The sequence below is a fragment of the Falco cherrug genome, chromosome 2, assembly GCF_023634085.1.
Source record: "Falco cherrug isolate bFalChe1 chromosome 2, bFalChe1.pri, whole genome shotgun sequence".
NCBI lineage: Eukaryota > Metazoa > Chordata > Aves > Falconiformes > Falconidae > Falco > Falco cherrug.
The window spans coordinates 74138706-74154234 of record NC_073698.1 but is presented as its reverse complement, the minus strand read 5'-3'; the positions used below and the strand labels follow the sequence as shown (position 1 = coordinate 74154234).

General features: G+C 44.8%; 2 protein-coding genes and 1 long non-coding RNA gene across 5 annotated transcripts in view; 2 read left to right on the top strand and 1 right to left on the bottom strand.

Moving 5' to 3' along the window:
• Window positions 1-8505, top strand: part of ASMTL (acetylserotonin O-methyltransferase like) — a 31365-nt gene extending 22860 nt beyond the window's left edge. Inside the window, exons 11-13 of one of the 3 annotated variants that reach the window (XM_055701610.1) lie at window positions 25-168; window positions 737-859; window positions 8007-8505. In XM_055701610.1, the coding sequence (XP_055557585.1) occupies window positions 25-168; window positions 737-859; window positions 8007-8230 (491 nt within the window). In that variant the 3' untranslated portion in view covers window positions 8231-8505. Of the gene's footprint in view, window positions 1-24; window positions 169-736; window positions 860-2506; window positions 3686-7298; window positions 7626-8006 lie in introns of those variants that run through there. The other 2 variants (XM_055701612.1, XM_055701611.1) reach the window with 2 other exon arrangements.
• An 89-nt stretch (window positions 8506-8594) lies between these two features.
• LOC129735330 (uncharacterized) lies at window positions 8595-9562 on the bottom strand. Its single transcript, XR_008730829.1, has 2 exons — window positions 9106-9562; window positions 8595-8984 (listed from the first exon to the last, which is right to left on the bottom strand). It is a non-coding gene; the product is annotated as an uncharacterized LOC129735330 (long non-coding RNA).
• Window positions 9563-10157: 595 nt separating this feature from the next.
• Window positions 10158-13823, top strand: SLC25A6 (solute carrier family 25 member 6). Its single transcript, XM_055701776.1, has 4 exons — window positions 10158-10336; window positions 11471-11957; window positions 12570-12710; window positions 13192-13823. Exons 1-4 carry the CDS (start codon window positions 10226-10228, stop codon window positions 13347-13349), a joined length of 897 nt encoding a protein of 298 aa, XP_055557751.1. The 5' UTR covers window positions 10158-10225; the 3' UTR covers window positions 13350-13823.
• Window positions 13824-15529: the final 1706 nt, after the last annotated feature.

Sequence of the window (15529 nt, the reverse complement as noted above, 5' to 3'; positions counted from 1 at the left end):
TTGACTTTTTTAAACTGTCAACAGGTTGCACAGGAGCTCTGGCTCATGAATTAGGACAAATATACCCAAATCTCAAGGTCACAGTATTTGACCTTCCAGAAGTCATTGCAAACACCTCTTACTTTCAGCCTCCAGGACAAAACACAGCTCCAGTGACATTCATATCAGGTAAGTGTAACACATGATCTTTTGTCTTATATCTGTTATCCTGGAGCACAGAGCAGGCTCTTCTGCTGTAGAAAGTGGTGTGCTACACTGCTCCAACCCCAAATGTGTCTTAGTACAAAGCAATGTAGGCTCACCCATGCTAAGTGGGGGCATTGCATTTCTCAAGCCTATGGGGATTAAAACAAACTGGCTATGGTTGAAGAATGTGGATAAACAAGGAAGTAAGAATTATTTGGGTTTGAGTACCACTGGGAGTAGAGGCTGCACATTCCTGTCTCAGACTTTCCCTTTCTAGGTGAGATCAACATGATGGCTACAAAGGACTTTGTCTCCTTCATTGCTTTAGGCTTTCTCTCCATTTTCACACATTACAGAATTCTTACCTGTGATCTGCTCTTCTATTAATGCTTTCCTTATGTGCAAAGCAGTGCACACCTATACCTGTTCATTCTTGTTTGTTTCTTTACTTCTGCTGAAGCTCCTGGTTCCTCCACAATATCTTAATCTCATTTTGTAGTAATGTACTCTGTGATTTCTGTAGGAATGTACAAACTCTGCTTTCCAACAGGTGACTTCTTCAAGGATAATCTTCCAGAAGCAGACCTTTACATCCTTTCACGGATTCTTCATGACTGGCCTGATGAAAAGATACATGTGTTATTAAGCAAGATATCAGCTGTTTGCAAACCAGGTAAGTATTTTTAATCTTGTGGGCTTAAAGGTGCATGTTAATGCATAAACATAATGAGCAATCATAAGAATGTCATATTAAAAAAGTATATTTTTCTGTCCAATCATAGTAGCCTTTGCTTGAGTGTCTGTGCTTGCATTATTTGTAATACTTGTCAAGAAAAAAAGGAAACAAAACTGCTAATAAAACTATATGGAAATAAGCCCTTAGTATAGTTGTAGGCTTCACATGTAACTGTCATCTCCTCTCTCTCTGCCATGCCCAGTCTTTTGTAATAAGCCCTGTACCATCAAATGATGAAGCATGTGCTTGCATGTATAGAAATAAGTAGCCTAACTAAAGTTCCTTTTTAGTTATTAAGAAGCAGTTTGTTTTGCTATTCCAGAAGTAGTAGTTTGGTTTGCTGTGTTGGTAGTGCCTAGAATATGGTAAACCAGAGTTCAGCACTACTTTTGGCACAGGTATCATGAGAAATAACTAGCTGCTTCTGCTTTGTCCTACATTTGAATCATAAAATATCTCAGGTTGGAAGGGACCCATAAAGATCACAGAGTCCAACTCTGTTCCTCAAAGTACTACCAAAACTTAACCATATGACTGAGCGTTGTCCAGATGCCCCTTGAACCATGAGAGGTTTGGTGCCCTGACCACTTCCCTGGAAAAGCCTGTTCCACTGACTGGCCATCCTGTCAGTGAAGAACCTTTTCCTAATGTCCAATCTGAACTTCCCCGGGTTTCTCTTCATTCAATTTCCTCATGTCCTATCACTGGTCACCAGAGAGGAGGTCAGCACATTCTCCTCTGCTACCCCTCTTGAGGAAGTTGTAGACTGCAGTGAGGTCACCCCTCAACCTTCTCTTCCCCAAGCTGAACAAACCAAGTGACCTCAGCCACTCCTCAGAAGTCTTGCCTTTGAGGCCTTTCACAATCTTGGTCACCCTCCTCTGGATAGACTGAGGTGTATCCTCCTCCTTCTGTTGAGGGGCCCAAAACCACACAGTGCTGGAGGTGGGGATGCGCTGGTGCAGTGTAGATTGGGACAGTCACCTCCCTCAGCTGACTAGCTGTGCTGTGCTTGGTGCACTCCAGGACATGGTTGGCCCTTTTGTCTGCCAGGGCACGCTAACTCATATTTGGACAGTATTAAAGATCAAAGGAGAAGACAAAAAACAGAAAAGCCTGACTGCCAAGATCAAGTGATTCCTTAATTCAACAGGATTAACTGTAGCTATGAAGTTTGCTTCATAGGAGACCATTCAAAATTAGATCTAGGCCATAATTCATAATACTGCTTATAAGTTATGAAAGAAAATCATGGGTGACTGTCTTAATCTTATGCAAGATTAGGGTATGAGCAATTTAGAGGAGTTGCTTGGCTCAAATGGAAATGAGTTTAAGAGCATAATCAGGAAGTGATCTGAACTTCATTGAAGTGGAGACGGTGCTGTAAATGCCCCCTTCCTTTTAACAGCTGAACAATTGCTTCCAGGAAGAGTGTACTGGAAGTAAAGTTCTGTCACAAATTTCTACTGAAAGCTGTTAAAACATTAGTCTTAACGACTTCAGTAACTGTCTCTGAACAAAATGCTAATAACTTGAAGCTAGAAATACTTTACTAAACCACTTTTGGTTGTTTTGGAAATGCAGGAAGTGCCTTGCTAGTGGCAGAAATTGTGCTTGATGAGCAGAAGACGCACCCTCCTAGAGCTGTACTACAGTCCCTCAGTATGACTGAAGGCAAGCAAAGAAGTGGCTCAGAATATAAACAACTACTGGAGAAATATGGATTCACAAATGTACAAATTAAGATCACAGGAAACTTATTAGATGCTGTTTTATGCTTCAAGAAGAATCTGTCACCATAGCGTGCCCAGAAGCAAACTGGGATGCTGAGTTTTTACAACCCTTGTGCAACACATCCATCATCAAACAGCACATACTGTCAGTTTAGGATCATTTTGACCATTTATCTGAAGCATAGTTGTTGCAGGCCCCGAATAAAAGTTGGACTGCAGCTTTTGCAGGACTGAGTTCTATGTGTTTAAGTGTCTGGGGCAGGCTGAAACTTCTATGTATTAAATACCTCCATGTGCAGTTCTTTTGGCTAGTTTGCAGACCGTATTAAGCTTAGACTTGACATAGCTGTATAGCATGGCAAGTTAAAACTACAAGCTTTTATGAGCCACGTTAATACTTCAGTTTTCTTGGACTTTAATTTTAAAGACAGTTCTGCCTCTGCAGTGTACTTAGTGCTTACTGGTTATTTTTATCAGAAATTAAAACCTGAAAGTGAATACTCCAGCATCTGACTGAATTTGGGGATGCTGGTCCTCTTTTTCACTTTTCTGTGGAGCTTCACTCAAAAACATTTCAAAGATACCCTTTTTTAAGCACTTTTTCCACAGGCAAAAGTGAAAGTAGGACAAAGCACAAACACGTTCCTCCAGCAGCTGTAAAGTCACAGAGTAACTTCAGCAGCCTGCAGCCACAGTATGTACCCACACAGGCTGCGGTTGAGGGCTGTTCCTATCAATGTCAGGTTTTTCTGAATATGGTTAAATGACCATATATGCTTTCCATCTCATTACTTGGTATGAGTGTTAGACTTCTGTATAAACTCTCTTACAAAATATAAAAATAGAAGTTTCTTTGTGTTCCAGTCTAATTGGAGAAGTATACTATATCCCATCTCAAGTAGTTTGTCACTAATGTCACCTCTCCTAATGTCTATTTTTTCCTGATACTTCACTGATACTTATTTTTTCTATTTAAAATGTACTTTATAGTGGAAGCCTTCCTGGAGATTAAAACTGTACTTTCAGACTAGCTTTCTTTTATCAGTTGTGAGTTTCTTGCCTGTCACACTTGTACAGTGATAATCCCATAAACCAATATGAAGGAGGCTGTGCCTATGCTGAATCACCAACCTCGGCAAATTAAAGAGAGCTGATGAGCGAGGTCAAGAGTTGTATCTGCCTGGTAGACTCTGTCTTATGTTACTTAATCAGAAGTTGCTGTACTCCTTGAGCACAGAGTAAAGCAAAAGCACCACAGTGATGCAATTTACTATGAGAAATATGCTTACTACAGCGCATTTCAGTTGCACAAGATCAGGGAAATGTCAGACTTTTACCACTTTGGGGTCTTTAGTTTTCAGCAGGTTTTTATGAATGGAAATTTGACTGATCTCATCTGTACTGATACTTAATAAGGCAAAAAATATTCAACAACTGAACACATTGAAAATGTTTCTTTTCCATATTGACATGAAGCTTGCCATTATGCTTAACGGTTTTGTATTTTGAGAGACTCATTCCAGCAATCACATGTTTCTCACCACATAATTATTCATAAAGTTCATAATGCTGTTCTTTAAGCTGCTATAAGCTGTTTCAATCCTAAAGTTGGCAAACCTATAACTGTCACAGACTTTAAAATTGTGCCTTTAAGTACTATGTATCGGACTGTAAAATTTTAATGTGCTTGGCTGCCGCACAACCTCAGTGTACTCTGTGATTAAAGTACAGTGCTCTATACACACTAAGCATTAGTCCCTTGGGCAAGGTGTCTGTGGTAACACACCACAGCTTTGTGCTCTCAGGATAATTAAGCATTGGAGCAGGTTGCCCAGAGAGGTTGTGGAATCTCTGTCCTTGGGGGTTTGAAGATCTGAGAACAAAGCCCTGAACGAGCTGAGCTGACTGGAGAGCTGCCCTGCTTCAAGCAGGAGGTTGGACTAGGCATTTCCTGTGGTCTCTTTCAGCCTGAGCTGTTCTATGATTTGATGTAGCCCAGTAACCTGAGAAATTATAAACTTGTCTTTTTCTTGTTAATACCCAAGTAGAGTTAGTTCAGTTGCTCTGGAGGAGGGTGGTTATCTTTTGCTGACTGGTAGAAGGGGTGGATTTAATGGTGGTACACTGAAAAGACTTCCTAAGCAACAGGCATAACTGAGGAAAATTTGGGAGCTTGTTTACTGATAAAGGCATGAAGTAATGAGGGAGCTGAGTTTTAAAATCCAAATGAACTTCTGCCAATAAAACCTGTAGGTTTCATGTTGCTCCTTGGGAAGTGACACAGCTATGCCGTCTTGAAGATGCTGTCTTTTTCCCACATTCTGCCTTAACAGCAGTTTAGAGGAAACGTGATGCACAGAAAACAATTTTTTGAGGTAAAGCATTGTGAAGGTTAATAGAATGATAGGTGAATAATAGAAGTAAGAACTTCAGCACTTGCTCGCTGGACACTGAGGTAAGAATCCCTTAGGAAGACAGAAGAGAAGTTTGTTAGAAAGGCAAGACACAACTTGGTTGGCTGTCCTACCTCAATCATTTTTATATCAATTTTTGACCGTGTTACAACTATCAACAGTACTTGTGCCTGGAAAAGTAACAGGACAGAAAGGAAGGGTAGTATGTCATTTGAGCCACAAAAGCTTAGGAAGAACTACCTAATGGCTAAGCCTGTTAGAGAGTGAGCTCTCAGTTCAGTTTTGGATGTGTTAGCGTACTCCTGGGTAGTGTAAGTATTTGGTGTGGGGTTTGGTTTTGTTTTTAAAAAAAATTTTGGAGGGCTGGCACTTTACTTTCCCCTCTTCCATCTTATTGCTGGAAATGATGCCCTTGCTAAACAATGATAATCTGGATTAAATTACTCTCTAATACAGAAAAAGACTGTTACAACCATTAATTTTTATCTCCTATAAAACTTGCCAAAATTTCTTCATCATCAGAGTATGCTTCCTGAAAGGGTTGAAAGTTAGCTCTGTTTCAGTCCCTCTCATGAAGAAATTTCAATCACATTTTACCTCTAGAGAGAAATTTTAATTTACTGTGACTTATTTTTGAAGGTGTTCTTCCCACATTGGTTGTACTTTCTTGGTACATTTTTCTACATTACTTTGATGTTGTCAACTTTCTGCGGGAAATTATAATGACCATTCTATTTGTGTCCTCCTTTCAGAGAGTACAAAATTTGGACATAATCTTCCAGAGCTGTAATATAATGGTGACTTAGAAATGATAGTCCTGCATTATTCTACCTGGCAATGCTTGCTGTGTAACCAGGAGCGGCAGTTCCCAGGTCTTTCTGAAGGCACATGTGAAGGGAGGAACAGAATAGAAACCACTGAATCATAACAAATAAGCCTTGTCACCCTAACTTCAGATGCCTAAATATTAGGTATTCAAATCTAGTCACCTTGAGTTCTCCAATCAGTGGAAATCCAGGTATTTTCAGAGGATGATTCATCTCACCTATCGGTGAAAGGGACTTTCCTGTTTTTTCAAAGAAAAAATATATTTCATAGTGAATAGAGCATATTTACAGGGCTAGCCAAACTACAGCTATCTAATCTATGGATGACTGAATTAGGGTGGAAGAGTCCCACTGGATAGGTTCAGGCTCACCTCAGACTCGGACATGCTTAGCTAATTCTTTTTCTTTGTGAAGCAAACCTGTGTCATTACAGAGTAGGCTTGAACTTGGATTTAGTAAGGTAGCTGATGGTACAGGACAGAAACAGGGAATTGATTAATAAGCTGTCAGAAGGACTTTCATGACTCCTGATAGTTAACACCAAGGTCTCGGCCAGAAATTTTATGTGCAGATCTCAGTCTCTTCTCTAAGAAACTGCAGTGTTATGTTTAATTTACTTCTTATCAATCGTTAAATGTCTGAGGTATACATGTAGGAATGGCTCTGAGGAGATTGTCTTAAAGGTCAGAAAGATACGAATGTTATGCAGCATTTAGTAGTACTAAAATCACTATAAAATGCTGCTATTTTGATCTGAATTGGTGGCGTCCTACCCCTACTGTGCCAAGAGAAACCACTACATAAGATGCAAAGCCAAAAGACAATGAGCAAAACTACGCTCATTTTGTCAGTAGCCCTCTCTTGTCTTCCCTTTCCCCTTATGGGTCTGAAGATGGAGGAAGAGGCTGTGTGTAAACAGGATCATTTAAGCTCTGCCCACATCCCTAGGTGAGTCCCACCACAAAGACCTCAGTTCCTACAGAAATAACGTACAACATTGACAACTTAACTGGTTTTTTTAATGCTCACCATCCACTGTTTTGTCTGCTTGGCACTGTTTTAATATGGATGTGAAGTACCAATATATCCTGAAGACATGGAACTGCTATCCCTGTCTTACTGTGTTCTGTAACCTTCATGCCAAGTCTACAGAAGTCATCACCTCTTCCCCTGAAAGCAGAGAGGTGACTTGGAATTGTGAGCATTTGAGCCCTCCGTAGCATGGAAGGGAATTTTCTGGGTTTTGTGAGAGGCGTGGATCATACGTTTAATAGCAGAGAAAATCCATAAATGATAAATGAATCACCTGTGGCTTGTAGTTTGCACCCTTATACATGTTAGCATAAAGTTCTCTTGCCTGATAATGGATTAGGACTGTTGCATGCATTTGTTCTTAAATTAGGTTGTGAGATTTTGCTGGCTGAAACGGTATTGGATGATGAGAAGAAGAACAGGAGCACAGCTCTGCTGCAGTCCTTGAACATGCTTGTGCAGACAGAGGGAAAGGAAAGAAGTGGCTCTGAATATCGAGCCTTACTGGAACAACATGGATTCGCAAATGTCAAAATCAGATTGACAGGAAATTTGTTAGATGTCATTCTCTGTGTTAAGGCCTAGGAAAGAAATGGATTTAGTAGTAAAATCTGGATGATTCTAGTCATGTTTGATGTTTTGTAATTATGCAAATACATTCTCAATTTCCCATCAGATCATAAAAAAGAGATGTTAAGTCAGCATTCTGAAGTTACTTTAAAAAGGGGGACAGATAGATTGCATTTATTTGGAACCTGAGTGAAACAATGCCAGAAGATTCTGGCATCATTTGATGGCAGTGATGCTGTGGCTGCACAACATCTGTAGTACCCTCAGAAACAAGTCTCCAACTACAAATGGTGTCAGCAGCCCTACGGCACTATTCACGTTGCTGAGGAATCAGTTTCTTCATACTTGGTACAGTTGGGATTGTCCAGTTTTTGAACTAGCACACATTGCTTTGTTTCTGTTTCAAGAGGTTAATGCAGGTACCATTTCAATAATCCATCACCATCCATTTTAATATCATTTTATGTTATGCTCTCTACTGCAAATAAAGAAACATTCTCTAATGGAGTCTGGGAATTGCTACTGGAGTGGTGTAGTCAAGATTGGAAACAAGAACTGGAGCAGCAGCTTCTTGAGAGAGTGAAGACAGCCTTCCCTGCCTTCTGTGAGGTTTCTGGAAAAGGCAGTTGTATGAAAGCACAACTTTCATCTGTGATTAAAATTGAAGATGAAATGTGGGGGCACCGCATTTGGTTCAAGAACATCCTCCTCCTCCTTTTTAGCCCTACTTAATTTGTGAGCTCTTATGAAACTGGATAGCAGAATATGAGATTAGATAAAGAACTGAAGGGGGGGGAGCAGGGGGAAAGGTGCAGAAACAGAAGAAAAAGCATGGTGCTAAAGAGAAGAGAATTTCCCCAGTCAGATGCACCTGAGCTCCCAGGGTGAACAGAACAGGACAACTACTGACTGAACAGTTTCCAATGACAAAAACATTATGTGTGTTTTACCTTCCTTTTTCAAATAGACTACGCTTCAGGGTTCCAGGTATAAAGGGTTTTTTTAATCAATAGAAAAATTTAATGGGGGAAAAAAATCCCAGCCTTGCACACATTGTATCTTGTGAGTATTAACATGCTGTTCCAAACTTTTTTAAAAAAAAATACTATGCTAAGCCATGTGTGCCTACCTCAGAATATGCACCACAGCCTTTCATTAATTACGTCAAAAATACAGTCCTGTAACACTGCGAGCACCTAACCCTGTGTGGGCACAGGAGTCACTGCATTATATCTGTATTATGATTTAGAATATAAAATACCACACAATATACTTTGTATCTTTTGTTATGCTAAAAAAATGTATAGAAATGTATAAAACACAGTATATCATACTACAGCAGAGATGAAGGCCATGCCTGGCACGTCCTGTTCCCACAACATGCCCTCTTGAGCAAGACGCTCATTTTGAAATCCTGCGAAGTATGTACGCGTAAGCAGTGGTTTCAGACACCTCAGCTAGTACAACTTTGTGGTTCACCAGTCATCTATTAAAAAAAAAAAAATGTTTGGCTTTACTTTTGTAGGAAACATCCATTAAAAGTGAAAGCAGTAATGAAAGGTGTGGGTGAACTAACACCTTCCGGCTACAACAATTTCAAGGCTTACTTTTAGAAAGAAGAGGTATAATTTCAGACAGAAGTTTAGCCATGAGATGTAACATTTCATTTCGCAGCGTGCGATGAAATGAGCAGAGATGCCTGAGGGGAGGCCGGGCCCGCCGCGGCGGGGCAGGGACTCGGACCCGGGCGTGAACGCCCGCTCGGGCGGCCTGCGGAGCTGCTCACGGCATCGAACTCCGAGCGCCAGAACAAGGGGTCTGGACCCTGCGTCCCACCGCCCCTGGAGCACACCGCGGGGAAGTTCTTTGCTATTTCATTGTCTCGGCTCAGCTGAGTGACAGACGGCGACGCGACCTCCGCCCGCAGCGCTGAGGAGGCGCCGGCGGGAGCGGCACTTGCAAGCGGGGCGCTGCCTTTCGCCAGCATCGCCCAGAGCGGGCCAGCGCGGGGCGAGCTCCGCGGGAGCCGGGGGGCCCAGCCCGCTGCCCCCACCTGACCGCCGGCTTTCCGCAGTCGCCGCCGAGGCCGCCCCGCTCGCTGCCCGCCCAGGCTGACGAACGCGGGCCCCGGGTGCGGTGCCGCCGCGTTCTGTGGGATGTGACCTGTCGGGTGGCACAGGCTCCCGCGGGCCCTGCCGGGAGCGGGACAACGCGGCCGGAGGCGGCGCTTCCGAAAGCGACTGTTGCGGAGGGGGGGGGGGGGGGAAGGGGGAGGGGCGGAATTTGTGTGAGTGACGGTGATATCCGCACTTCGCTGCTAGGGCGGCCCTGCCGCGCCGCGCCGCACCGCACCGCACCGCGCCGCGGGGGCCGGGCTCGGGCGCGGCCTCTCGCCCTTCACAGGTGGTGGTGGTGGTGGCGGCGGCGGCGGCGGCGGCGCCGCCCGGCAGGCCCGGCCGCGTTGTGCGACGCGGCGCTGCGCCACTGGCGCCGCAGGGGCGGGAGGAAGCCGGAGCCGCGCCCCGCCGCCCGCTGTAACCACCGCCCTGAGGGCGACCCGGTCCCGTGCCTTTGGGCGGCGAGGCCACGCCCCCAGGGTGGTGCGGCCAATGGAGCGCCGGGGGGCGGGGCCGGCGGGGCCCGGCATTTAGCTCATGCGCGGCAACAGCCCCGCCCTTTCGGCGTGAGCGGCAGCGGCGTCTCTTCCCCGGCGGCTCCGGCGCGAACATGGCGGACCAGGCTATCTCCTTCCTCAAGGACTTTCTGGCGGGCGGTGTCGCAGCCGCCATCAGCAAGACTGCGGTGGCGCCTATCGAGCGGGTCAAGCTCTTGCTTCAGGTTAGCGGCGCGGCCGAGCCTGGTGGGAGCGGGGAGTGGGGGCTGCCCGTCGCCCTCCGCCGCCGGGGCCCGCGCGGGCTGAGCCGGGCGGGGGGAAGGGCGGGGGGCAGGCATGCGGGCGCCGCCGCGGAACAAAGGGCGCGCGCGAAGTGGCGGCTGGCGGGGAGGTCACGTGGGCGGCGGGCCCCCGCGGCAGCGGCGGGGAAGCCGGTTCCGCTATGCGGGGCGCTGCGTTGCGGGGGGGGGCGGGCCGCGGGGGGGGGGGGGTGGGTGGGAGGGAGGGGCGAGGGGGCGGCCTCCGGTGTCACTTCCTGCCGTCCCGCTCCTGGCGCCGAGCGCGCAGAGGGCAAGGGGGGGAGGGCGGCAGCGCGCCGCCATCTTGATGACCTTCACGTGATGCCGCGGCCGGGCAGCGCATTGGCCCACCGGCGGGGCGGGGCCGGGGCCGCGACCGGCGCGCGGTGCCCTGTGTGACCCCTGCGCGCGGGCCATGGGGCGGCCCGGCGCCCCAAGGTGACTCGCGTGACCTTCGCGGCGGCCCCGGCCCCGCCCTGGGCGCGGCGGCAGGCGCCGGGCTGGCGGCCTCCTCGCGCCGCTCCCCCGCCGGTCCCCTGGGCGCGACGCGGCTCGGCCGCCCCCCCTGCACCCCGCCGCTGCCCGCAGGGGCCGCCGGCTCCGGGCCGCACCACAGCTGTGGTCGCCTTCGCTCCCCACGGCTGGCCCTTGCCCGTCCGGCGAGTCCTGCGTTCCGGGGAGGCCGGGACACAACTTGAAGCCTTTTTTGCCGTTCTAGTGTTGTACGAGGCCTCCCGTGTCTATGGCTGCTTCACGTACACACGCTCTCAGTTTGTGGGCCTTTAGTTCTTCAGAGCTAACTCAATCCTCGCGTTCTTCAGTCCCCACTGAATACGAGTAAATGACTGTTTTTCCCAGTCTTAAGATCTAGGCTGACACCTGGGAGCTTTTCCTTGGAGGCTGGCTGTTGCAGCCCATTTATTGCAGTTAACAGCAGCTTGACCTCCATGCCTGACTGCCATCAGGCTTTCAGGCTGAACAGCTCTCTGCTTTACAGAAGTGGACTTGCAGTGCAGACCTGTCAAGGCATACAGCCAAAATGCGTGTTTTTATTTGCAGGTACAACATGCAAGTAAACAAATTGCTGCTGATAAGCAGTACAAGGGTATCATCGATTGTGTAGTGCGTATTCCAAAGGAACAAGGAGTGCTGTCTTTCTGGAGAGGAAACTTGGCAAATGTCATCAGATACTTCCCAACTCAAGCTCTCAACTTTGCCTTCAAGGATAAGTATAAGCAGGTGTTCTTGGGAGGTGTAGACAAGCACACTCAATTCTGGAGGTATTTTGCTGGTAACCTGGCTTCTGGTGGTGCAGCTGGAGCCACTTCCCTCTGCTTTGTCTACCCCTTGGATTTTGCAAGAACCCGTTTGGCTGCTGATGTCGGAAAAGCTGGCGCAGACAGAGAATTCTCAGGTCTAGGGGACTGTCTAGTCAAAATTACCAAGTCTGATGGTCTGCGTGGCTTATATCAAGGGTTCAATGTCTCTGTCCAAGGCATCATCATCTATCGAGCTGCCTACTTTGGGATCTATGATACAGCAAAAGGTAACATTTCAGAGGGGACCTTGTAAACCTGTTTCCTGAATTCTGTGTTGGTTTATGTTCATTCTTGGATTTTACGGTGTCTGTCTATAGCAAGTGGAGGTGGAGAGGGGACAACAAAGCTGCGGTGATGCTGCAGTGTTCAAGGCAACACAGGCATGTGTTGATGGCAGGTGGCTACTTTCAAGTACTCCTGCTTTTGTACTTAAAGGAGCTTGCCCTAATGGCAGCAGAGCTTGTTGTATGCAATTCCAGTAAGTTCTTTTTTGTTCAGTGTGTTACTGGAGTTACATTGGACCAATTCAGGTGTGTTCAGCAGAGTGGTGCTTTTACAAAGCACTTTTTTTAAGCTTGACATTTGGGCATAGAGGTCATTAATACTAGCTTACAGTTTAATGTACTTCACAGGCACAATGACTTTAGTGACACTCTTTTCAAAAAGAGTAGGGAGTAGTTACATTGTTACAGCATGTCTGAAGTTTATCCTAAATCTTGTTGCGATTTCAAAGTATGGCTTTACAATGTTTCGTAATCGTTCATCTAGTAAAGTAGCTGTCACGCAGCAAGTGGAAGAGGGTGTACAAGATAAAAAGCTAATTACTTTCTTTATTGCAGGCATGCTCCCAGATCCCAGAAATACTCATATTGTTATCAGTTGGATGATTGCCCAGACGGTGACTGCTGTGGCTGGTGTGGTCTCCTATCCTTTCGATACAGTGCGACGTAGGATGATGATGCAGTCAGGGCGCAAAGGAGGTAGGCTGTTAATTTGTGCAGTTCTTTAAGCAGCATTAACAACATGGAGTTCTTTTTCCCTAATAGTTATCCCTCCCCACTTACTGTCACTTGTTCCATAAATCTGATTTAAGTTATATTACATTTCAGTGATACAAGGAAATGCAGTAGGGCCCAACTTGTTTGTCTCTAATTAATGCTGAGGACTTTATAGAATATGAAATGGACAGACTGCCTGTTTGCAATGACAAATTAAATGAAGGCAACTGGGGAACAGTGTAATTACCAGAAAGAAGGCTTGACATTTTTATTTTGTGATTTAGCCTTTAGTAACTCGGCAAGCAGATAAAATTTTCTATTGCCTGAACTAAGTACTGTGTTGCAGTCTAAAAATGTGGTTTGGGACTTCACAAAAAGTAGCTAGAGGCGAATCAGGGCAGTTGTTAAAAAGATCTTGGGTACAATTGTAGGAGTTAAAAATTGCTTTCTGCTTTTTCTACAGCTGATATCATGTACTCTGGAACAATTGACTGCTGGCGGAAGATAGCAAGGGATGAGGGAGGAAAGGCGTTCTTCAAGGGTGCATGGTCTAATGTTCTCAGAGGCATGGGGGGTGCTTTTGTGCTTGTGCTGTACGATGAATTCAAGAAAGTCATTTAAACAGCCTAACTAGAATTGGGAATCAAGTTGAGCAGATCATGTAGAATAACTACCATTATGGACCATTGACCTTCAAGAAATTCCTGTGAGTCTTATTTATCGGAGCCAGATGATATTTGTAGATGGGGCTAGAAACTGACATAGAGGACTGATCCATTTCTCTGTAACATGCATGAAGACACTGAATCTGGCAATTCAGTGTGATGATTTTTTTTTCCCAACAATAAGGAGCAAGTGGCGTTTGTGCTGGGTCCAAAGTGGCTGGGTCCAAAATTGTTTGCCTGTGGATCAGTCCCTGGTTTCAAGTCCTATCTTCTAGGACCATAAAATTGTATTTGAAAGTATTTGCTAACAAATCATGTTCTTTTCCACTTGTACCTAAGCACTATGTACCATTTTGCACAGCTGAACATCTAGCAATTTTGTTCTTAAATTGGGGCATTCTGCTGTAAAACAATAAACATACTTACTCTATCTGTGTTGAAATTATTACATAAAAGCTTTGGGGAAACCTTTTGTTTGAAAACTTGTTTCAGATAATAGTTCCTCTGATACACTTAACACTGCACTCTGTAACAGAATAAGCTTGATTATTTTTTTTTAAAGAAAAAATTACTGAATGTCAGAACTTCGGGGGGGAAGCATGGGTTATACTAATAGAAACCACTCCCATTTTTTGTGCCTGGTAGTGTACGATGGGCTGCTGCAAGTGGCTTTTTGCATGATTCTTAGAAATGGATTGCAACTTTTCATATGATTTAAAATGGGGGGTGGGGTGTCTGTTATAGTGCTAGAAAAATCCAAAGTCCCAAGGACAGTCAAAAAGTAACACTCTTGCCCTTGGTAAAACAGCTTAAATGAAATAATGCTTTTTAAAATCAATATAGAAAGCAACATGGCATTCATGCAAAAACCCAGGAACCTAGTAAATGCCTTCAAATTCTGAGTAACTGATGTATTGTTGCTGCTATTTGAAAATGCTGATTGTGCCATTCAGGATCCTGTTTGGCCTGATCTGTAGCAGTGGTCAGTACCTGTGTGGAAGTTGAATTTAATCTGAAATGAGGCTCATTTTAAGAGGTGAACTTGATGGGGTATGTGAGCAGGAGTATGTATGTGTGCTTCTGTATAGCTGTAAAATAATAGGTCAAAGTAGGTCAGCCTTCAATATTTACCTGATTGATGTCTAGTTGATGGGATTGTCAGGAGACCAAAACCAGACCAAATAATTTCTCATACTGCTATTTGAGATAATGTAATACCTATGTGCCATCCTATGTATGCAATCTTACTTCTGTACTTCTTAATCTGCAAAGACTTGGTCAAGAGAGAAGTAAAGGAAAACAAGGTGTTAATCTTCCAGTCATGTTTTTAACTTTCCTTGTATCTTGAGAAAGAAAAGGTATGTCATTGTGTGAGTCATTGAAGGCTGAGCTGTCTTGAGTTCTTTTCGTGTGCCTTCTGAGGTTGCTATTCAAGAAGTATTTAAATTAACTACTTGGCTTTGGCTGATTATTACCTGCCTTTCAAACATAATTACCTTTTTCCTTTCACTGTTGGACTAGCATTACACTCAACATCTGCTTGTGAATGTATGTTACACAGCTACTTTGTACACAGGCTAATTGCAAACTTAATGTAGCTACTGCAAGTGGAAGTGGTTAAGTTTTTATCCTGTTTGGTAATGGTAGCTCCCTTCTGGTGCAGGCAGGTCATTTACCAGGTCATTTGATGTTGATCTTGCCAATCAAATTGCTGTTTCAGTTGTAATTTTATTGACTGAGGCGGGGGGGTGTTAGTGCACACAGGGGAAGGGGTTTTGTCTATATAAATACATTGTTTAGATTTATTTTCTGTATTGGTGATTTGAAAGCTAGTGGTGATGATGGGATGAGTAACCTCACTGTGAGTGTATGGTAGTCCATGCTTTGTGAGGAAAAATTAAACATGACAATTATTTGAGCAGCTGCTGAAAGGGTGAGGATATTTTTAAACTTCCCTCCCCTCCAGAACTAGGTTTTAACCAGAAGAAATGGGAAAATAAATCGATGCAAGTGTAGGTGGTTTAAGTGGAACTGCAATTTGCCTATGCTGTGCATTCAGCATGTACCACTTGGTGGTCTTTTGGGTTGTTTTTTTTTGCTTGTTGTTTTTTTTTGGTTTTTTTTTAGATTATGGCT